This window comes from Chelonoidis abingdonii, chromosome 2 (assembly GCF_003597395.2).
Source record: "Chelonoidis abingdonii isolate Lonesome George chromosome 2, CheloAbing_2.0, whole genome shotgun sequence".
Taxonomy (NCBI): domain Eukaryota; kingdom Metazoa; phylum Chordata; order Testudines; family Testudinidae; genus Chelonoidis; species Chelonoidis abingdonii.
In genome coordinates this window covers 53,557,382-53,581,592 of record NC_133770.1, presented here as the reverse complement: position 1 = coordinate 53,581,592, position 24,211 = coordinate 53,557,382, and the positions used below count along the sequence as shown (strand labels likewise).

The window sequence follows — 24,211 nt, the reverse complement described above, 5'->3', positions numbered from 1 at the left end:
GGTGTTAGGCTTGCTGGGGCCCTGGGGCTAAAGCTAGAGCCCGAACCCCACTGCCTGGGGCTGAAGCCGAAGCCCGAGCCCCACTGCCTAGGGTCGTAGCCCCAGGGCTAAGGTTACATGCCTCCTGCCCAGGGCAGAAACCCTTGGGCTTCACCTGTGGACCCCCACTGGCCCAGGCTGGCGAGGCTGGTGTGTGCTTGGGCTTCAGTCCCCCCTCCTGGGGACATGTAGTAATTTTTTGTCGTCGGAAGGGGGTCATGCTGCAATGATGTTTGAAAACCGCTGATGTAGGCAATGCCCCTGGTCCCTGGCTTGTATCTGACATTGTATCGTGCTGGGTATATCATGCTCAACTAGAGTGGCAGCAAATTCCTACATTTCTATTCTCCATTCATTAGACGGAACATTGTGCACTTGTGTGGGATTTAAAACAATACTGTATTACGAATTGTGGAAGCAATTTAAAAAACTCTTCATCGCACAAGAGCCCCAGAAGAATATGTCCATGGTTATCAGGTTTTCATTGTGGAAGACGGCAAAGGAAAGAAGGTACTAGTGTGCAAACATCGTAGAGCAGAGGTTGGCAACCTTTGGCACAAGGCCCGTCAGGGAAATCTGCTGGTGGACCGGGACGGTTTGTTTACCTGCAGCATCCGCAGGTTCGGCTGATCACAGCTCCCACTGACCGTGGGCGGAGGGATTCACTGTGGTTCACTGTGCCAGGCCAGTGGGGGCTGTGGGAAGTGGCGTGGGCCAAGGGATGTGCTGGCCGCCGCTTCCCACAGCTCCTATTGGCAGGGAACTGCAAACCCGCGGCTAGTGGGAGCTGCAATTGGCTGAACCTGCAGATGCTGCAGGTAAACAAACCGGCCTGACCCACCAGCGGATTTCCCTGATGAGCCGCATGCCAAAGGTTGCTGGTCCCTGCTGTAGAGTTATGATACATATTGTGCGTCAGAAAAAACTTCTACTAGAATGATCAGACATTGGTAGTCTAGAATACACACACAAACCTGAAAAACCCACCATCAAAACCAGATACCTTTAGCGCTGTTCCAGCTGTACATTAGTGAAACTGTGACAAGATTTAAAAGAAACAGATGAGATGGATGTGGCACATGAACTTACAAGGGCTTTGGTACAATCTAGTGTAAGCCTTCTTCAAGCAGATTGGCTGATAGGCTTCCTTTATTATTGATAATTCTAACTTTGTAGTGTGTACGTTTAAACTTTTAACAGTGCAAGGTCACATTTTAAAGAGGCCGCTGGTGAGGGACCTGTGGCATAATTGTCCAGTTTGCCTGTACGAATATAGACAATGCATCTCTGCCCTAGATTTCCATCTCTTTTCCCTTCTTACTAGAGTTGGTGACAACCTGCTGTTCATTGGCAGGGAAAGCACATAAAAGACCCTTGCCACCTCTAATTTTATGTGATTCTGTGGCCATGTCGACACTTACATTAGATTAACTACACTACAATCAATGCAGCAAGTGTTGATTTAGCAGGTCTGGTGAAGACACACTAAATCGATAGGAGAGCACTCTCTCATCGATTTGTGTATTCCACCTCCCTGAGAAGCATAAGGGAAGTCAACGAGAGACGCTCTCCCGTCAACGCAGCGCAGTGTAGCCACCTCGGTAAGTGGATCTAACTACATCGACTTCAGTTACATTATTCATGTAAGTTAGATCGATTTACCATCATAGTGTAGACCAGGCCTATAAAACACTCCTGCTGTCTATTTTAATAAAATGGCCTTGGCATTAGTTATAAACAGAGGGGAACCGCTTTACCTACCAATCAAATAGAAAGAGGACAGATCGCCACAGTAATGGCGGTAGTCTACTGAAGCGAGCAAGACTCTAGGGTATAGACTTTATCTTAAATGGTCTTTGAAACAGGTCCCAGTGGCACCAGGACCCAGTATCTGACATGGCATCAGGCATGGCAAAAGATAAGAAAGTAAGTAGAGGGATGGAGGAAGAGGAAAGTGGAGCGAAACTATGGGAGACAGAGAAGAGACGGAAGGTGTGGGCTTGTAGAAAGAAGAGAGATGAGAACAATTGATAGATATAGATATAGATATGGCACTTAAGATATCCTAGAATTAGGGGCCATTGATCACTAAAATTGGTGGTTGGATAAGTAAGTCACATGCAGAAAAGACAACATTATGATTGGATTACTGGGAAGAGGATCTGGCTACATATATACACAAACGTAGCACCACATATCATGGTTAGACTTGTGGTAGCATATACCCTTTAATCATCATCATAATGAAAGGACTGAAATAACATGCACCCATTATAGCTACAATAAGCACCTTATATAATTGTAAATGAAATAATTTAAGGGAAAAAGTCCTATTTTCCTGTGTGTTTACATTGCACATTTAACAGTGTAATATGGAAGCCTTGTGCTTGTGATCCTGTCTGTCTCTACTGGCTGAGCCCAGCGATTGCAAAATCCACAGCTCTCTCACAGGAGAAAGGGGTGGAGAGTGTTAACTCAAGGGTAAAGACTTGGAGTTTTGGTGCTAAAGTTGGTGGGTTCTATTCCCACTGTCGACTGTGGTGCCTTTGTGTATATGTTATAGCAGCACTTTGTGTGTAGCCAGTTTCACTGTTTACTTTGTGTAGTTAATTTCTCCCTTGCTGAAAAGAATTTTAAAACCAAGAAAGAAGAAAAAACACCCATATAAAATCTTTTTTTAAAAGGAACCTAAAGAATAAAGTTCTGGGTTTGCTATTTAAAGGTGCTTTATAAGCACCTGGAATTTTTCAAAATTAATCATTTTAAAATAGCTGCAAGTTAAGTGTCCCTTTAAATACTTAGGTTTTGCCAATAAGTGAAATGATGGTCCCTGGAACTACACAAGAGCAGCAACAGAATAAAAAAAGTACAGCATGGGTCAGTTTTTAGCTAAATTGTAGTCACATTTACCACAATTCAGATGTTAAAAATCCTCCCACCCACCCTCCTGCCTGATTGGATTGTCTGCACTGGAGCTTCTGTGAACAGCAACTCATTCGACTATTTTTTGGAAATGTGCTTGGAAGGTGGTTTTATTAGGAGGGAGGGAGGCAGGACAAGAGCTCTTTTAGGCAGACTGGAAGTTCAGCGGTGCAGATGGAAAGCACACGATTGCCTTAGCCTTTCAGAACGTGCACCTGGTTAGCAGAAACACTCTGCTCAAGGACATTGCTCCTCTGCAGAAGTTAATGGCTTATCTCTGTGGAAATGAGGGAGAATATGAGCAGCAGTAACCATAACTGGTAAAGGGCTGAGGTGTTGTATGACTCCATCAACTGATATGAGTTTTCTGCTTAAAGTACCCAGGATGATACGAGTTCATTAAGTAATTACTGTTGATTAACACTAATGCCACCATGTTATTGAATTTTAGGCTGGGCAGCTAACAGTGTTAGTCATCCATCTATACCACAGCCAGCACAGAAATCAAACAGCCTGAATGTGAACACCAGCAAGATGCCTGCGAAAGGTGATATGTTCATTATTAGTGTTTTCCATTGCTCTACGATTATTTGCATAATACATTTACCTTCAGGAATTGTATGTGCACACTAATTAAATACTTTAGATAGTCGGTGTTGGAATATATATGTATTTGTATTTGCAGGCACTAAAGAGCAATCACTTAAGTTCCAGTGAAATTTCTGATGAAACACAGGGGTTTCTGCTCTAAAATCTGTGAGACAGAGAGTTGCATCCACATGCACTCAGTCTGAACTGAGCCTCATTTGTTCTGGAGTTCAGGGAGGACATTATGGCTAAAGTACAGACCTCTGATATGATAGAACAGAGTCCTAACTGAATATGCTGATCAAGATGTTATTTCAGTGACGTGCCCCATGTTACAGTAATCTGTGTGCTTTGAGGTGCCTGTAGCAATTATATTGCAAAGAGTGCAATCCTGCATCTTTTACCAGGACAAAACTCCCATTGGCTTTGCTTGGGGTTTGCTGAAAGACTGGGCAAAGTAAATGTAATGTGTTCGTTACATGTCTCTAGCTTCTTGTGTGTGTGCACAAATTCCTCAAAGATCTCTTACCCAGGAAAGACCGGTGACCTAAACTGTATTTTTATTTCCTTGCTGAAGTGTGTGAAGTTTCTTTGCATGGTTAGGTGTGTAGGGCTGAGTGGGTTTTGGCATCTGTTTTAGATGTGGTCATAAAGTGGGTGGGGAAGTCGCAGTTGTGATAATTGCATCAGAAAAGGGCAGTTACAATAAACTTCATTGGTTTAGTCTAAAACCTATTCCAATAATTCTGCGGGTGGCAAAGAGATTCTGCTTCTCAGACATACAGATAGTGAAGTCAGACCCAGCAGAACTTTTCTTGTCCATAAATTGCTTTGTGAACCCAGATTGCTTCCGATGAACCCCAGAACACAGTACCTTCCACTGAGAGGAAGTATTTTATTTCACATAAAATATCATCTGTATCTGGGACAGCTCCACGGGTTACCAAAAACAACATGCTGACTACACGACCAGAAATGCAATTCTCTCCTCCTCCCAGGAATTCAGCCCATTCACGCACACAGTAGTCATGAACTCACCGACAGCAATCAGAGACACCGCCTGTCACTTGCACCCTACTAGGGGTGGTCGAGCAGAGTGATTGCCTTGGGCACCTTCTTCCAGGGTGCGCTGTCCCACTGTGTCACTTGGTTGTTTTACTGCACTTTGGCCAGTTGGCCGTTTTTGCTGTGCTGATTGGCTGTTTTTTGGCTTGGCACAGAGGAGGGAGGGAGGGCGGGAAATGAAAACATTTTCTGCCCTTCCTGGATGGTAAGAGAAAACAGAAGGCATCTGGGACAACTGTTAACAGAGACTTCCCACAACTCCTTTGACTAACGAGCCCTAATACGTGCAGCTAGTACTGAAGAGACCATTATGTAGTGTTAGAGACCTTTCAACCAACTGCACAGTAACTTGCCTCCCTTTTCTAACTAAGCTGTTTGAGATCCTAGCACTCCAGTGCCAGCTGCCTATGTTTTGGATCGTTCAGGCTAGGGCATGGTACTCAGACAGTACTTGTTGCTCTGATGGATATCTTCCTCCTGTTCATAGGAAAAGGAAGTACATCCCATGATCATTTGGTTTCATCTCTCTGGCACCTGAGATCATGTACTCCTGTCCCACCTAGCAGCTGCTTCAGGGGTGAATGGAAATGCCCTGAAATGACTGAGGTCCCTCTTCTCAAACTGAACTCAGATCATTAAGGGCAACTTTTCCTCCTAAGAGGGTCCTTCATTTCAGTGCTTTTTGATTACCCAGCCAGCTAGCCCCTTCCTGAGACTTAGCCCCAGCCTATCAGACACAGATAAGGCTATGGGGAAAAATTCATTCAAAATCTCCAGGCTTGTTTATTGGAATTCATTCTATCGAGGTGTGAAGCTGCTAACCCTGAATAGCTCCAGCAGTTACAAAATGCAACAGCCTATTAACATAGCAGGTTGCTGTGAACACATCACTCTGTTCCTTTTGGTGAATAAAGAGACAGTTCAGGGTCTCCAGTCTTGGTATTCAAAGCCTTACAGAGGATTGGCCCTGGCTACGTGAAATATCTACTCTCCCTCTACAGCTATAACCACTACATTCCAACAGAGTAATGAAACTGTTGACCAAGCTGGGAGGCTTGCAGGAGACAGAGCTTTCACAGGAGAAGATTGGAAGTGGTTAGTCCCGTGGCTAAAGCTACATGGAAAACTCATTTCCCTCACTTTGCTCTCCTTCCTTCACATTCACAAACATAATCAAAACACCTGTCAAGTTATCATGCAATTTCTCCTACAGGCTGGAAATAGGGAGATGGGGAGTGTAGGGAGGGGAGAAATTGTGTATCTCCAAATAATTAGGAAGTGCTCAGATATTTAAAATTGGGGAGCATATAAATACCTGTGTAGACTGATGTGCTACATGCATTTCTACAGAAATGGGTGGATATTTAATTTTGTTGCAAGTAATATGTTGAAATGTAATTCATTACACTATAGCTAGAAGGAAATGTATTTTCTTCATCAGTTTAACAATACTCATGGCACTCATTTTGTTTGATCTTCTGCATTCAATCAGCTATGTTTAAGACAGTCAAGAATTCTGATGTCGTGTATTTCACTATTCCAGAACCTGCAAAGAATCCTAAAGACCTGACTGCTTGGTTCAGTCTTTTTGCTGACCTTGACCCGTTATCCAATCCTGATGCTGTTGGGAAAACAGATAAAGAACATGAATTGCTCAATGCATGAGTCTGCGGCCTATGGTAACTCACACTGCTCCGTTCATTAACACTATCTTCGGGTTTAGAAGACTACAACAAAATCAGTATGCTGTTGTGAAACTATAAAGTATGTGCCATTATAATAAAACTAAAAGGATTTAACCCGCTTTTCTATAGGTACAATTATTTGATCTTGTTTTGTATAAAGAGTTTGCATTTATTTTCTATGTGGACTTACCAAATGAGGTTAAAATTTAGGGCAGAATTCTAGCCATATTAGGATACGTGCTGCAACACTGTCTTTGCCTGAGGTATGCAGAGCTAATGCTGGAGTGAAATATAAATTATAAACCTATTTTTTTATAATGTTTCTTGTGCAAATCAAAAGATCATGTAATGGGAGGGGCTGCATGAGTCAAATAATGATTGTATTTGCCACTGCTATGTTGAGATGTAAATTCAATCTGTTTTGTTAGTATCCATAGTGAAAAATCCGTGCTGGGGCTAAATTGTTGAAGGATTATATTTGGGTCTGTCGAGCTGCTGTATTCATGGTCTCTCTGATTTAAATTATTAGAAAACTGCACTACACAAGACCAAAAATATTGCCCACAGTGCATCCTTCCTGAGTTTTTCATTGTGTCAGCAGGATTTGTACAAAGCAGAAGTTGGGTGCCACTATTGCTTACACACACCTTGAAAGCATTCAAGTTTTCTGTTAAGAGTAGTTTTCAACAAACTGATTTGATAAGCATGTGTTTCTTGAGCCTGTTGTGACACTAACTCGCCTTTAATAAAATGGTTTTGACAACAAAGAAAAAAAGACCTACGAAGGACCTCTTTTTTTTCAGCTGGAATGCTAGTGTCATTGTTGAATGCAGTATGCGCCATTCATCTGATGATGAAAATTTCAAAGAGTAGCTAATAATTCATCTCATTGCCTCAGGCCACTCAAGAATAGTAATGCAGTAGGTTGGCAAGAGAACCCTGTACTCAGATTCTTCTGCAACTCATTGTCTCTTCTGCTTCTCCCCCTTCCTTTTAAAACAGAGAACGTTAAAGGAGTGTCAGCCTTCACTTTAGCTTTGCAACTTGGGTGAGTTTGCAAAACACACTGTGCAATGTTTGTTTTTCAGTCAGTTATACATTTGGGCCCTTTTTTAAAAAAGGACTTCTATCCAGTTCCTTTCCTGTAGAGGCAATTTTGCACCAGCAATTAATTGCATCCACAATTAATTAATCCAGGTCTTCTGCCTGCTTCATGATGAGCTAGCCAACTGAGTCCGTGAATCGGGAGCCTTGAATTAATTGCTTGAAAACTAAATAAGAACACCACATCCAAGCTTCCCTGGGGAGTGGCAGCTTCCCAGTGCCCGAAGGAGAGACTACTGTGTTCTGTAGAGTTGGAATAGTAGGAGAGTTGACTAGGAGATCTCAGTGGCTTTATGTCACCACAACCAGCCCCATAAGAAATATAAACAAAATCGAAGAGAGAAACAGCTCTGTTCCTTCAGGGAGCTCTTTCATAAATCTTTCACTACTTCTTGGACTGAGTGCCCCATCAGTGCATGGCAACCTGACACTTAATCCTTGTCTCATACTATTGGTCTCGGTTATGGTGGGTGTGATGGGTTTGGTCACAGAGACCCCCCCTTGGGACTGTCACCTGACGTGCTGGAATTACCTCTGAGCCCGTTTTCCATTGCCAGCTTGGGATTTGAGAATCCTGCCTTGTTGAGCCAGACACACTAGTCTGCTGCAACACAGACCCAGGTCTGGGCCATGCCCCCAAAGCTGCAGATTTCAACCAAAAACTGCCCAGCAAGTCACCCATCTCCAGCACCCAGACACCCAGCTCCCAATGGGATCCAAATCCCAAATCAATCTCTTTTACTCTGTATAAAGCTTATGCAGGGTAAACTCATAAATTCTTCACCCTCCATAACACTGATAGAGAGAGATGCACAGCTGTTTGCTCCCCCAGGTGTTAATCACTTACTCTGGGTTAATCAATAAAACAAAGTGATTTTGTTAAGTATAAAAAGTAGGATTTAAGTGGTTTCAAGTAATAACAGACAGAACAAAAGTAAGTTACCAAGCAAAATAAAACAAAACACGCAAGTCTAAGCCTAAGAAACTGAATACAGGTAAATCTCACTGTCTCAGAGATGTTCCAACAAGCTTCTTTCATAGACTAGACTCCTTCTTAGTCTGGGACCAATCCTTTTCCCTGGTACAGTTCTTGTTAGTTCTACTTCAGGTGCTAACTAGGGGTTTTCTCATGACTGCAGCCCCCTTTATTCTGTTCCACCCCCTTTTATAGCTTTGGCACAAGGCAGGAATCTTCCACCCCACCTTGTAAATGGAAAAGCACCAGGTTTAGAATGGGTTCCAGTACCAGGTGACATGGTCACATGTCCTGTGAGATTCCAAGCCTCTATTCTTTCCAGCCTGACTCACAGGAACACAGTGAAGGCTTGCAAGGAAACAGCCATTTACAGCCAATTGTCCTGGTCAATTGGAGCCACCATTAATGGCCCACACTTTGCATAATTACAATAGGACCTCAGAGTTAACTTCATATTTCTAGTTTTAGGTACAAGAATGATACATTCATACAAATAGGATGCTCACACTCAGTAGATTATAAGTTTTGTAATGATACCTTACAAGAGACCTTTTGCATGAAGCATACTCCAGTTACATGATATTTACATTTCAAGCATATGGAGTACAACGTCATGGTGGAGGGCTGGGAGGAAGCTTGTCCTTAAAAGTGAAGCACAACAGGATGCAAAGCCGCATTTTCAGCTTGCTTCTGAGCATCTGTGTTGTGAATTGAAGGCATGGCTAAAATGTCCTGAAGTGTAACTTTTGGTAGCTCAGTTTCCTTTAAAAAACAAATGGGCCCCCTATAAAATCCATACACAGTAAGCATGGAAACATTTTCAAAATTATAGTCATCCAAAAGTTGTAGCTGCTTAGCTACAGAATTCCAAAATATTTTAAACACACGTATCCTATTCTTTTTGTTACCCCAACTTCACTGCTCCAACCTTGCCTTGTTTATTCAGCTCCTACAACTGTCATCTTGACTTCTAGACTGTGCGCATGGTGGGGCAGAATCTGTCATTTTGGTAGGTTTGTACACCACAATATAAGTTGGTCCTTTGTAATTATGGCTCATCTGGATTTGTAACCTGGGCTTTGCACTACATTTTTTTCATCCCCCATTTGGGATCACCCCCATAACTCCATCGGTGGCCGGAATGTTGGGAACATTAATGGAAATGGTCCCAGTGTTCACTGAAATCAATAAAGAGTCTCACTGTCTTCAGTGGCCCACTAGCCCAACATATCGTGTCAACCTGCTCCGAGCATACCTTGACTCCACGGCTATTAAAATGGTGGCAGTAAATCTCCATTAAAGTTCCCAGGAGCTGCTCTAATGAATGCAAAGGTGGAAAATTTTACTGAAAAATACCCAGTGTGAACAAAGCCACTGAGGCCTGGTCTACACTACACCGTTAAATCGATTTAAACAGCGTTAAATCGATTTAACGCTCCACCCGTCCACACTACACTGACCTGTAAATCGATTTAAAGGGCTCTTTAAATCGATTTCTGTACTCCTTCAAAACGAGAGGAGTAACCCTAAAATCGATATTACTAAATCGGAATAATGTTAGTGTGGATGGAAATCGACGTTATTGGCCTCCGGGAGGTATCCCACAGTGCACCACTGACCGCTCTGGACAGCTATCAGAACTCAGAGGCACTGGCCAGGTAAACAAAAGGAGAGAGATTAATAATCAATTAAGTATCCTAGATTTCCACGAGATTACACTGATCGAACTACTGCTGAATAAACCCAAGATCGCAGACGTATGTTTCTTGAATCCAGCGTACACCGTGCTTACTGGCGCATGTGCTTTGTGAAGCAATGATGTCGATCAATTACATGCAGCATGGGCGTATGTGAAATAGATGTCCTAGCAGATGGGGGCCGAATAAGGCTGCCTTGCCCAGAAATGCTTCTGCATAAGGCTTTTGAGATACCATCGGCAGCAGCATTATGGAGATTGGTCACTTTGTGGGATTATTCGCTACTCTAGTTCACCCCCAGACATGTTAACCAACTTATCATCTGAACATTTACTGCGCCTGCGAATGCAATCACAAGCCCTCTGGCCAAATCATCATTAAAAACGCGATTTTAACATGGTTGTATTATATTATAAAAGTACATCTCAACTAGAGGTCGCTTCCATGGACTTCAGTGTCCGGAGCTCGGGGTCTTGGGTGGCGATGGGAGGGTAAATATCTTCTGGGGTCCACCAAAAGCTCGCTGGTCTGTTGGTGACTTCATGGAGTGCTGTGGTGCTCGGTCGCAAGCACTCTTCCTCCCCTCCTCTTCCTCCTCATCTTCCCCATGCCGAAGAATCCTCACGCCATGGTTGGTATTACACCTTGAACAATCCTGAATCCACGGCCAAACGGGGAGGGGTAACCTGGTTGCCACAGCCCCCTAAAATTGCATGAAGCTCGCATACGAAGCGGCATGTTTTTCGGCCCCTGATCCAGACCGTCTGGTTTGCTTGTCTGGTTTTCTGGTATGGACTGTCTGACTCTTTAACTTTTAGCTCTGCACTGCACTGAGGTCATCCCTGCTGTGGCCTTTTCCCATCATACGACTTTGAATATTTTTCAATATTTCATTTCGCCTTGTCGAAACGGAGTTGTGTAGCAACTGAATCCTCCTCCCATTAATGAGCGATCAGATTTCAGAGTACCTCTTGTGCGTGTCCATGCTGGAAGCTCTTTTCCGATTCTCAGGAGAGCTGCATTGTTACCGTGGCTGATGAGCTCTGCGTGGTCACCTGTGCGGATCAGAGCTCCCACGCTGGTTCGGCAAACCAGGAATTGAATTCAAAGTTCGCGGGGCCTGGGAGGAAGGATAGCGCTGAGCTTTTTCAGCGTTTGGCGAGCAGGAATCTTCCCAGCTACCAGCCACGCGGTGTGGGGGGGGGGGGGGAAGGAAGGAGGGAGATGATTACCAGTGATCTTACATGATAGCAGCCATGCGGTGGGGGAGGAGGGGAAAAGAGGGGGGGTTGGGGTCTGCTGGTTCCTCTTAACAGGAACAAGGCATCATAGGTCACTGTGTATATGAACGCTGGAGAAGTCAAACATAAAGCCTTACCATGGCCGCATGGAAGCTGAATTATGATGCCTGGACCTGCGTCTGTGAGATCTGCAACACCAGAGCCACAGGCACTCAGTATTAAACGATGCAAAATGCGACCTTGTAGTGAAATCACATGTGCTATGTAAGGTGGATAGTGTTATTCACTGTGAAAGAGTACAAGCATTGTTCTGTAAAATGTATCTTTTTACATACTTCTCTCCCTGTTTTCCCTCCCCCATGCAGCTGCACAGTTGTCCGGCCTCCCTACCCCATCCCGAAGGCTAGCTCAGATAAGGCGGAGGAGGAAGAGAACTCGAGATGAAATGTTCTCAGAAATCATGGAAGTAACCCGCAATGACAGAGAGCTCATCAGAATGAGTGGAAGGATGTGCTAGCAAAATACAGGAAAGATGCCAGTGAACGGGAGGATAGGAGAGACGCTCGAGCTGAGAGGTGGCGGGAGGAAGATCAGAGGTGTAGGCAGGAAGATCAGCGGTGGCGTGATGCAACGCTGGAGCTGCTGCGTGATCAAACTGATATCCTCAGACGCATGGTGGATCTTCAGGAAGAGCAGCGGGGTTACAGAGTGCCACTGCAGCCCATGCTTAACCACCCTCAGTACTCACAATGTTCCATATCTTCCTCACCAGACGTGAACCATTCGCACCTTTTTTCCTGGGTGAACTGAGCAAATGCCATAGCACAGCAATCATGACCCTGACTAGATCCGTAAACGCAATCTGTGAACGCTGTACAACACCTCGCACATTCTCGTGCTGTTCTATGGTGAACATGAACTGCAAAATTGCAGGAGAGGGAGGAGGCAGCTACGGCGCCGCAGCGACAGATGCGATTGACGACATGGACCTGAATTCTCCCATAAGACCGCCGGAGCCCTGCGTATTTGCGAGCGACTGCTGGTGAATGGGGCGGTCTCTCAACACCACATTGAACGCCGATTTTGGGCCACGGGAAACAAGCACCAGACTGTGGAGACCGGCATAGTTTTGCGGTGTGTGGGACGATTCGCAGTGGCTGCAAAACATTTCGAGCATGCGGTAATGAGCACTTTTCTTTGAACTTTGCTGACTTGCTTTCCCCCTGCCCTGAAACCCATAATACTAAGATGAGAGCAGCCCTCACTATGGAGAAGGCTGGGCGATGCAAAGCCCTCTGGAAGCTTGCGAACCCAGACAGCTACCGGTCATCCAGCTCGGGGAATCAATTATGGAGAGTGGATGACCAAAGTCTGCTGTGGGGCTGCTGTGGATTGGCAAATAGCCAAAGCATTTAAGCTGCTGCTACGAAGTTTAACTCTTTGGAAACGTGCAGAGAACATAGTGGAGGCTGCTGCAATGGATTTCTCCTAACTGTGGGGGGGCCTAAATGGAACCCCATATACCCTATCTTGGCCCCAGAGGCGCCAGGGCACCCTAGTACCGTAACATGCAAGGGGTACTTTTCAATGGTGCCTGAAGCACTGGTGGATCACAAGGATGTTTCACCAACATCCACGTGGAGGCCAGGAAGGGTTCATGACGCTCGCATCTCAGAAGCACAACCCTCTGTTTAAAGCCGCTGCAGCAAGGGAATTACTCCCAGACCAGAAAATAACAGTTGCCGATGTTTGAGATGCCTGTCCTTATCCTCGGGTGAACCCAGCCTACCACCTTGATGCCATTGGCTCATGATAGTCATACACAGGCAGGCCTGGACTAGTTGGTCATGAGCTGTTTAACTACAGGCTAGAGCAAGTGGCAGGGATGGTGGTAAGAATGTGTCATTTGGTCCGCTTAAAAGGGCGCTGGCGAACAATTACTTACTCGCTCAAGTACTCAGCCAAACAATGTCCGGTTGTGTATTTGCCTGCTTGCCTGTGTTGCTGCCACAATCTCTGTGGAGAGTAAGGAGGAGACTTTATGGCGGTGGGAGGCTGAGGCAAATCACTTTGGCCAGCTGCCTTACGAGCAGCCAGACACCAGGGCGATTAGAAGCACACCAGGTAGGCGGAAGTGCGCATGCAGAAGACCCGCCTGAAAACGAGTTTCAGCACGGGACAAGGTACGGTGTTGTACGCTGTGTCTTGCTTTCCACCTTGATGAACCCTCCTCCCCCCCTCGATTGACTCATTCCCTGTAAGCAACCCACCCTTCCCCTTTACTAGTACCAGCCTTTGCTGAAGGAAATTAAAGTCAGTATTGTTGAAAAACATTTTATTCTTTATTAAAGTCATTTAGTATTATTTAAAAATCATGGTATTCTTTTCTTAAAAGTCAATTCCCTAGTGAAGCAACCCAAAACCTTCCTCTTTGTGATTCTTTTTAAAAAGGAATTATAAAAAAAGAGGGCAGAAAGAATATTCTAGGTATCCCTGCATGCTGTGGTTTGGGATCTCTCTCTTGCGAAATGGTTGTCTGCTGCTTTCACAAAGGGAGGGGTGAGGCTGTACCCAGAACCACCCGCGACAATGATTTTTGCCCCATCAGGCACTGGGCTCTCAACCCGGAATTCCAAGGGGCGGGGGAGACTGAGGGAACTATGGGATAGCTACAGAACAGCTACCCACAGTGCACCACTCCAGAAATTGACGCTAGCCTTGGACCATGGACGCACACCATCGAATTAATGTGCCTAGTGTGGATGCGCACAAACGACTTTATAATAGCTGTTTTATAAAATCGGTTTAAGGTAATTCTAATTTATCCTGTAGTGTAGACGTGGCTTGAGACTGTAATGGCTTTAAGCAGCTATTAGGTCACAGATCATAGACCTCTGAACTGTAAATGAGACTCTGGTCATTTTTGGGTACTGCACAAGTGCAGCAAAGCATCTGCATTGCTCTGAATCTTCCTCATATCCACCCATTTTTAACTAGACAAACCAGAACTGTAGCTTTCCCCATATTTTTCTAAAATGGTGGAACTCGTTTGTTCACATTATGGATTAAGCCATTGTAAGACGTCATTTTGAAAAGTAAAGTTAGCTTTGAATTCTCAGGCTGTGCCCTGTCCAATTTTTTTTCATACTTTTAAATTAAAAAAGAGCTAGAGGGATTTAAAATTCATTTTCAAAAAGAAAAGCAGTTGATAATCAGTTCTACATGTGGACTTTAGCATGCGCATTTATTACTCCAGCTCAAGTATTAGACTTGAGCTGGAGTAATAACACCCTGAAAATAGGAGTCGTGTAGATAAAACCTCACATTGTGTTACAAGCAGTACTTCTGTAATAACTGTGAGGCCTACAGCGTTTGTCAGGTTTCAGTGTCATTCAAAGCCAGAGTGCCATTGTCACAGGATTTTACTGCGCCCTGCATGTACCGGCTCAGCTGTAAGTGAGACAATAGGCTAGTTAATCATTCTGTTAAAATTACAGATTGATTGTCTTATGCAGTCTAGTGTTCATCGTGATTTACTGTGGTTTGCTCTGGTTGCATATTCTGACTTTAGTACATTTTTAAAAAATAAATGCTGTGCAGACCCTGTGGCAAAATGAAAACAATGGTAATTGATTAACTGTATCAGAAAGTTTATTAAAAGTTGACGTAATTGATTTCAGTGAGCCTAGGTTTGTACAAGTCTAAGAACAGCTGCTTCAGGGGATTTGAAATGTGCATCTTGGGAATTGAACAGCTCATGAAGAAAAATTGACAAGTAATTTTTATTAATTTAAATGATCAAAACCTACATCTGAACTAGCGTAATGCTGCTCATATGATTCCGTTTTCTGCTGTATGGTGCATTGTATGTACAGAGAGGTGTACATATCGATGGCACCATTGGGCCTACTGAGACTGCAGGGTACCCTTTTGTGAGTAAGCAAAGGTGAGCATGCCCAAAGTGGTGCAATAAGACTGTGCAAGTGCCAGAACCTTCACACACACAAATCATTATCTAAGTAGATCAGTAGTGGATGAACAAATTTGCCACCCCTAGGCCCTCAAAAAATTGCGGCCCTCCCCCCCCCCGTGCCAACTCACCTCCGCTCCCCTGTGGCAACCCTGGAAGGGATGGGGGAGAAGGGGAGTTGTGGCGCACTCGGGGGATGGCGGAGGTGGAGTGATGGTGAGCTGGGGCACGAAGTGGCTCCCTGCCCCCCTACCCCCAAAAAGTTACTCCCTGCGCCTGCCGGCCCCAGGTCACCTCAGCTCTCCCCCGAGCGCGCTGCTACTCACTTCTCCCTCACTCCCAGCGCTTTCGCGCGGCAAGCCTGGGAGGGGGAGAAGGGGAGTTGTGGCTCTCGGGTGATGGCAGCGGTGGAACGTAGGTGAGCTGGGGCGGGGAGCAGTTCCTGGCTCCCCTCCCCCCCGGGTTACTCGCTGCACCCACGGGCCCCAGCTCACCTCTGCTCCGCCTCCTCCGAGTGCCGCTACTTGCTTCTCCCTCCCTCCCACCGCTTTCGCGCGGCAGGCCTGAGAGGGAGGTGGAAGGGGCACGGCGCACCTGGGGGAGGAGGCGGGACAGGGATTTGGGGAAGCGGCATGAGCAAATTTGCCGGCCCAGGCCTTGTTTGCCTAGGCGATAATATGCCCCTGAAGTAGATTTTACACAAGGGCTCAGTTCCATAAAGGTGCTTGAGCACCTGACCTCCAGGCCAGTCCTGTTTTCAGGCTTCACTGCCATCCACCAAACTCCCACTCTGCTGCCAGCTAACCCTGTTAGCATCTATGTTTTTACAATAAAAGTTCCCTAGGCACTTAAGTTTCTGCTTCTGAGCATGTGCACTACAGCCTCACTCTAAGGCCAGGTCTACACTGCGACTTTAAATCGGTTTAATGGCCGATATACCGATTTAACGCTGTATCCGTTCACACGACGTCGTCATTAATATCGAGTTTAACGGCTCCTTAATCGATTCGGAACTCCTCCCAAACGAGAGGAGTAGCGCTAAATTGGATAGTGATAACTCGGATTAGGGTTCATGTGGCGGAAATCGACGTTATTGGCCTCGCGGGCGGATCCAGAGTGCAGCACTGACCGCTCCTGGACAGCAATCTGAACTCGGATGCAGCGGGCAGGTAAACAGGAAAAGCCCCGCGAACTTTTGAATTACATTTCCTGCTGCCAGCGTGGAGCTCTGATCAGCACGGCTGGCGATGCAGTCTGAAATCGAAAAAGAGCTCCAGCATAGACCGTACGGGAGATACTAGGTCTGATCGCTGTATGGGGAGACAAATCTGTTGTATCCAGCTCCGTTACAGAAACGAAATGCCAAAGCGTTTGAATAAAAAACTCCAGGATACACAGCGCCTGCGTGACAAGCGTAAGGGAAGCCAGAGACTCAAATGGACGCTCATGAAGGGGAGGGAGGGGGTACTGAGGACTCAGCTATCCCACAGTCCACAGCAGTCTCTTGAAAATTATTTGCATTCTTGGCTGAGCTTCCAATGTCTGTAGGTTCAAACACAGTGTCTGGCGTGGTTCAGGGAACAGCTCCTCAGTTTATTTCCCCACCACCACCACGTGAAAAAAAAAGGGAAAAGATTGCTGTGTTATGGCGTTTGCTCAATGCACTCCGCGAAAAAGGTGCCAAAGGGTTTGTCTGCTGCCTTCACAAAGGGAGGGGTGAGGCTGTACCCAGCACCACCCGGGGCAATGTTTTTTCCTGCCCCATCAGGCACTGTGCTCTCAACACGGAAGTGGGAACTATGGGATAGCTGAGGAACAGCTACCCACGGTGCACTGCTCCTGAAATCGATGGTAGCTTTGGACCATGGACGCAAACAATCGATTTCGGGATCCCACTGTGGACACGCTAAACCGATTTTATTAGATCTGTTTTGTAATATCGGTTTAAGCTAATTCGAAATAATCGTGCAGTGTAGACGTACCCTAAGCATCCAGGCATCTGTCTCCTGCCTAGGCCCCAGAGCAATCCATGAATTGGGGAATGACAGGCATTTGTCTGCCAAAGTCGTGTGGGGCCTAACCCAGTAGATGTGCTCAGAGACCACTTACCAGAGTGGTTTCCATTGAAAACCTGGCAGGAGGCAGAGGTGCTGCCCACTTTATAACCCTAGCCCCGTGCACTCAGATGTGCAAGATCCACGTTCAGTTCCTTCCTCTGTTTGAGGAGATTTGAACAAGGGCTTCCCATACCTCTCAGGTGAGTGCTATGACCCCTGGGCTACAGGATAGTCTGATGTGGGGCTTCCTCAATCTGTCTTGTTGAAGCTGTTGCGCTCTGGATAAATAGAGCTATTGGGGCAGAGACAGAATGAGAATGACTCCATAGCCTTGTGGTCACAGCAAAGAGCTAGGAGGTGGAGGGTGCAGTCCTGCTTCAGTGACTCTTATCTAAAATGAAACAGCTTAGGAGAGACTGAGGAAGCCCTGTGCTTGACTGTCACATGATTCAAAGGCCAGAAGGGACCACTGTGATTATCTAGGCTGATGATGCTTCTTGGGGCACCCAATACTGAGAGTCACCTTACTGCCACCTGCTTCCAGCACGAGGAACTTTTGCTTGTGTTAGCTCCCTAATGCTACCAACCTATCAGCCTCTGGACTACACCAACCCTGCCTTTGTCCTGCAGGTTGACAATAGATGCACCCAGCCCCCAACTCCCTTCAAAGTGTTCCCATGTGATATGTAACCCCTCATCACTGGATACCCACAGAAATCTCATCTTTTCCATTCCCAAAATCCCCACCCACCTCTTTTACCTTAGCTCACCGCTCCTGTATCCCACACAGCCCATGAGTTCAATTATAATGAAACAAAAGGAAATATGTTTAAGAACAAAGATTGAAATAAAAACAAGTATGCGTGATGGCAACAAATGGGTATGTACCAAAAAAATTATAAAATGCATGCTAGTAAGAGTGGATTTGGGGGGTAAAAGTTTCCTTTTTGCAGTGTTTTCTAGTCTAAGGGAGTTGGGACCCACTAGTTCACAAAGCCCCCTCTCCTCAAGGTACAGCTGCAGTGAATGGCTTCAGAGTGTCTTGCTCTACTCTGTAACAGACTGAATCAGGTTTTTTTTGTCTTTTCACAGACAGGGCATGCCCCTCTCTGTCATATCATTCCTTTTCACATTCAAGCAGTTTCACTATGTAAGAGTTTGTCTTTGATGGCTTTCCATTGACTGTTCTGGGTTGTTGCAAAGGTGGACAATCGAGCAATACATTACATGAAAGGCTAGGCAGGGGTAACAACTCGCTCCTGCTTGAGTGGGCTGTCTCTGAGACATGATCCCCAGAGGGCATAATTTTCTATATAGTTACATTACCTAACTCTCATACACACATCTCACAATGATGAGGACTGATAAATTTACAGCTTTCAGCAATGACCTCCCATGCTACCCTTTATAGCTAAATACCATGAAAGTTTTGTAGTAGGTGAAGTGAGTTGTCAGGGCTGAGACAGTAGTTGCTTGTAAAGAACAGTTACCCCTCTGTTGGTTGGCACCAGTGGGCCTCTGTATCACATGTAACCTCCTGTATGACGCAAGCCAGTGAATTTCCCAAAACAATTCCGAGCACATATCTTTTAGAAAAACGTCCATTCGTGATTGAGCATACACCAGGATCATTGGTAAGTTCGAATGGTTAATTATGCTCACTCTTATGCCTTATTTCTACACAGCATTTGTCTAGTTTCAGTTCCCAGCCAGATCGAAGAGCTGTTGTTAAATATTGGTTCCTCATGTAGGAACTTACAGACTGTGACCAAGTAAGTCACCCCTTAACCTTCATTTTGTTAAGCTAAACAGATTGAGCTGCTTGAGTCCATCACTATAAGGCAGGTATTTTCACTCATTCTCTGACCCCCTGTGCCAATTTAGCAACTCAAGGGTTAGCACGCAGGTCTGAGGACTGGGTGACCCTGTTCAAATCCTCCCCCGAGGGCAGTGGTGGGGAATTGAAGCTGGGTTGCACACACTCAGGGTATGGCTACACTCGAAACTTCAAAGTGGCAGTGCTTTGAAGTGTGTGTGTGGTCGCAGCGCCAGCGCTGGGAGAGAGCTCGCCCAGCGCTGCACGTACACCACCTCATGGGGATTAGCTTGCAGTGCTGAGAGCTGTGCTCCCAGCGCTGCTGCACTGTTTACACTGGCACTTTACAGAGCTCTATCTTGCAGCGCTCAGTGGGGGGTGTTTTTTTTCACACCCTTGCGTGAGAAAGTCACAGTGCTGTAAAGCGCCAGTGTAGCCAAGGCCTCAGGTGTGTGTTCTAAGTACTGGGCTAAAAGTTATAATGCTGCTACCACTTCCTCCTATTTTGTGTGGTGTTAGGTCCCTGCCTCATCACACAAGAACAGCCTTCGATGCTAAGCAGATTGATTCTGGGAGAGGGGTTCTCATGGGTGGCTGGCTAGCAGAGAGGCATCTCCCTGCAGCCCAGCTTTAGGTGCCTATCTTGAGGGAAGGGATGGGCGTGGCATACACACCTCTCATTGGCATCTCCAGTTGGCTGGTTTAGGCAGGGAGTTGCCTAGGATGCCAGCTTCTGTGGCTGCTCAGGCTCCTAGCTCTCCCCATGTGTATAGGAGCCTAGGTACTGAACTCAGGCTTAGCAGAATGCAGTGGTGGTCCTATGATTTCCTAGGTTCCCAACAGCATTTATAGCTCCAGGCCAAATATCCTATGGTCTGTGTATGCAGGTATTGGACTCTTTCAGCTGCTTGCAGAGCTCTTAATGTGCATGGCCCAAATTGTGTGTGTACAAGTGAAGGCCAGGTTCAGCCTCCACTGAAAACCAGCCTTGCTCACTGTAGACTATAGGCCACCCTGCCTTCCCAATGTCATTCTCCTTGGTTGGCAAATGGCTTTTCAATAAATGACCATGTATGGAGGCAGAATCTGAGCAACCAACTTCCAAGACTATTTACTTTTGGTGAAGTGCCACAGTGCTGATGCCGCTTGACAATACACCAGGTATTGGCAATCTTTGCCACGTGGCTCATCAGGAAAAGCCACTGGTGGGCCGGGATGGTTTGTCTACCTGCGTCATCCACAGTTTCGGCCTATCGCAGCTCCCTGGGAAATGGCGTGGGACGAAGGTCATGCTTGCCGCTGCTTCCCGCAGCCCCCATTGGCCTCGAATGGCGAACCGCAGCCGGTGGGAGTTGCGATCGACCAAACTTATGGACACTGCAGGTAAACAAACCGTCCTGGCCCACCAGCGGATTTCCTTGATGGGCCACGTGCCAAACGTTGCCCATCCTTGCAATACACCAACAAAATATATGAAAGTTAGAGTTAGATAGGGCATCCTGAAGTACAAGTCTTGATCAAACTCTTCTATCATGAACACTAGTGATAACTTAAATAGTGACACATGGAGAATGCCTTATTTGGGAATACAGCATATATTAATTATCTCCTGGTTAAAATAGTTGGCTCCTGATTTTTAAAGGTATTTTGGCAACGCCTAACTCCTGTTAAAAATCTGAGCCTTGCCCCCTCCCCTCTCCCCAAGTATCCCTGCAAGGGAGAGGGACCAAACTGGGAAACAAAAGGTTAGTGTTTCTATTACAAGCCCCGTCCAACTGGAGTCAAATTATGCTTGGTGGAACATACATACTGTTGGACTCCTTGGGTTTGGCTCCCCCTGTTGGGGGGGTTCAAATATAAAAATGGGCCCATGAACCTGGTGCTTTCCTGAGTAGAGGAAGAAAATGTAGTGCTACTCTCTTACCCAAACAGTCATGGCACCACAGTGAGCTGTCACTTGGACTTAATTGTGCAGATCATAATATGGTCCTCTGCTTGCCTTACATGTATTGATGAACAATGAAATTGTTATTGTTTACACTTAAAGCATTATTATTGGTAGCTAAATTACTATTCATTAACACCACTGGGGCATGTCACAGCTCCACAGTACTAGTTCACGCTCTCGGCAGCCTCAAGGAGAGTGCTGCTCACAGTACCCTCACATCAAGTTTTTGTGGTGTTTATTTTTCCCCTACAGCTGTACTCTTAAGGCTACAGCCACAAAGGTACTTGGGTGCCTAAGTAAGTCTAACATTTTGGGACCACTGACCTTCTCAAACCCACTGCTCAGCTGCCATCTAACCCTGTAGATGTCTAGGTGTCTGCGTGCCTGTAGACATACCCAAAGCCAGCTTAAATAAGTACTGATGCCATCCTTCAATTAGTGTGCTGCTAAGTGCCCAAGTACAAGCCAGAGACCCCCCCCTCTCCCCAAAGTGGTGTTTCCCCAGCCCCTCTCTGCACTGGGGCCCAAGCCTCAAGATAAATTCGGAGCACATGTATGGTCAGGAGCGGTGCCAGGGTTTTTGGCACCGTAGGCGCAGGGCCGGCTCGCCGGTCCCATGGCTCTGGTGGCTCTCCCACAGGCATTCCTGTGGATGGTCTGTTGGTCCCGCGGCTCTGGTGGACCTGCCGCAGGTGTGCCTGCGGATCCTCTACCGGAGCCGCGGGACCAGCGAACGGTCCACAGGAATGCCTGCAGGAGGTCCACCGGAGCCACAGGACCAGCGGACCGTTCGCAGACATGTCTGCGGGAGGCCCACCGGAGCAGTCTGCCGCCCTCCCAAATCATGGTGCCCTAGACGACCGCCTAGGTTGCCTAAATGGACGTGCCGGCCCTGTGTGTGGTTGGTGGGTGGGTCAGTAAGGTAGGCTATACAAGTTTCAGGCTTGCATCCCCACTGATTTTGAATAGAAACTTGAACCCAGATCTCCCACCTGCTTCAGTCACTCATCCGTGACACCTCTCCTGCAGTTGGGTAAGCCAGTCCCTCCTTGGTTGTAATGGCCTACAGCAGGACCACCACCTCACCGTAGGCAATAGCTCTGTGGTCAGGACTGGTGCCAGGGTTTCTCGCGCCCTAGGCACACAGCCATTTCGCCATCCCCCCCCCCCCCCCCTCCCCCCCGCCCCCCCCCCCCACCCGACCCCCCCCCGCTGCATCCCACGGCTCCGGTGGAGCTGCAGCAGGCATTCCTGCAGAGGGTCTGTTGGTCCATGGCTCTGGTGGAGCTGCCGCAGGCATGACTGCGGGAGGTCCACCGGAGCCGCGTGAGCAGCCGACCATCTGCAGGCATGACTGCGGCAGCTCCACCGGAGCCGCGGACCAACGGACCCTCCGCAGGCACGACTGCGGAAGGTCAACCGAAGCTGCCTGCCGCCCCCCCGGCAAAATGCCGTGCCCTCAATAATCCTGGTGCCCTAGGCGACTGCCTAGGCTGCCTAAATGCTAGTGCCGGCCCTGCCTGTGGTTAGAGGACTCAGTTGGCAGGTGGTAGACCCAGGTTCAAATGGTGACTTTGATTTGGAGCAGGGACTGGCCCCGCAGGTGCCAGAGTGCTAGCACCTGGCCCTTATGCTTGCTCCAAGCAGGCCTACTAGCTCAAGCCCTGCTAGGGAAATAGGCGAAGGTATGCCTCTTGAGAATCCTGCCAAGGCTTGGGCAGCAGCAAGGCATGGGTACCCAGCATCTACAGAACTGAGCAGTGTTTTTTTGTAAATGGCAGTTGTGGCTAACGAGGCAGTATGGTATCTCAGTCCCTTTGTAAATCTTGCCCTTTGGGCCTGATTTTTCACAGTACTTTGCATTTTTATAACATGTCTGCAAAGTACTCAACCAGTAGCAGTTGTGAACACTCAACACGTGCAAATCTAGCCCCAGACACTCACATTGGGCACCTAGAAACTGAGGAACAATTAGTGACAATCTGTGAACATTTTGGTTGAAAGCCTCATGTCCCATAGGAATTCTGGGCTTGCTCTACAACAGGATTTAGGCACCTAAGTTCAACATTTAGGTGCCACCGAGCTCTTTAACACTTGGCTCAGCTGCTCCCTAACCCCATAGACACCTAAAGTTGCTTGATGCCTAAGTTTCCACTGTTCCAGTCCCCATAGCACCTAAATACCTGCCGCTGGTATGGGCCCAGATATCTCAGTCTAGGTGTCATGGCAGCTCTCACACATCTAAGCCTCAGAAGGCTCCTCAAACTAGGTGTTATCCTGCCTCTCATTTCTTTGAGATCTGAGGTCATAGGCACTCTCTACACACACCTAAACCCACAGAAAACAGGCACAGTAATTTGAGCTCTCACACAGCATGTGGTTGACTCCAGTTCAGTTCCACCATCTGCATGATGTAAAGCAGGAATTTGAACTTAGGGTGAGGTGAGTATCCTGATGCCCTGCTGTCTAGCGGGATAATCTGACCTGAAAAATCTCTGAGGGCAATACTACTGCTGCTGCCCCACAAAGTGATGCCTCTTTACTACCAGGGTAAAAACTCCCAATGAATGTAACAGAGCTCAACAGTCTTAAAAAAAAAAATGCAGCGTCTCATCAGTTTTCTCTGAGAACAAGAATTGACCAACCAAGAGCAGGTCCTCAACTGTCTGCTGGGCTTCAGGGGTTATACCAGAGGTCTGCAATTAGGAAGCCCTTCACATAGATACAGCTGAGACCATAACTCTAGAGCAGTGATCCCCAAACTTTTCAGGGTCATGCCCTCTTTTACCCCTATTTGTGCCCCTCCCCCCCAGGAGCTGGCTGCAGCTCCCAGGGGTGGGGGGAAAGAGTGTGGATAGGGGTCAGGAGGCTGCAGCTGGGAGTGGGGCCAGGCATGGAGCCAGGAGCTGTGGCGGAATAGAGCTGGGAGTGGAGCATGGTAGGGTGATACTTCCTCCTCCCTCCACCCCCGTGGGGGCTGGCTCAAGCTTTGCCACGCATCCCCAACCGTTCCTCTGCGCTTAGGGGCATGTCCCATAATTTGGGGACCTCTGCTCTAGAGGAAGCATCAGCCATGTTAAATGCTGACTGTAGAGACGTTTTA

General features: G+C 46.9%; 1 protein-coding gene across 2 annotated transcripts in view; it reads left to right on the top strand.

Moving 5' to 3' along the window:
- ICA1 (islet cell autoantigen 1) overlaps positions 1-7,146 on the top strand; it is a 93,300-nt gene extending 86,154 nt beyond the window's left edge. The window contains exons 14-15 of one of the 2 annotated variants that reach the window (XM_075062377.1): positions 3,413-3,508; positions 6,158-7,146. In XM_075062377.1, the coding sequence (XP_074918478.1) occupies positions 3,413-3,508; positions 6,158-6,279 (218 nt within the window). In that variant the 3' untranslated portion in view covers positions 6,280-7,146. The remainder of the gene's footprint in view (positions 1-3,412; positions 3,509-6,157) is intronic. The other variant, XM_032776013.2, reaches the window with a different exon arrangement.
- Positions 7,147-24,211: the final 17,065 nt, after the last annotated feature.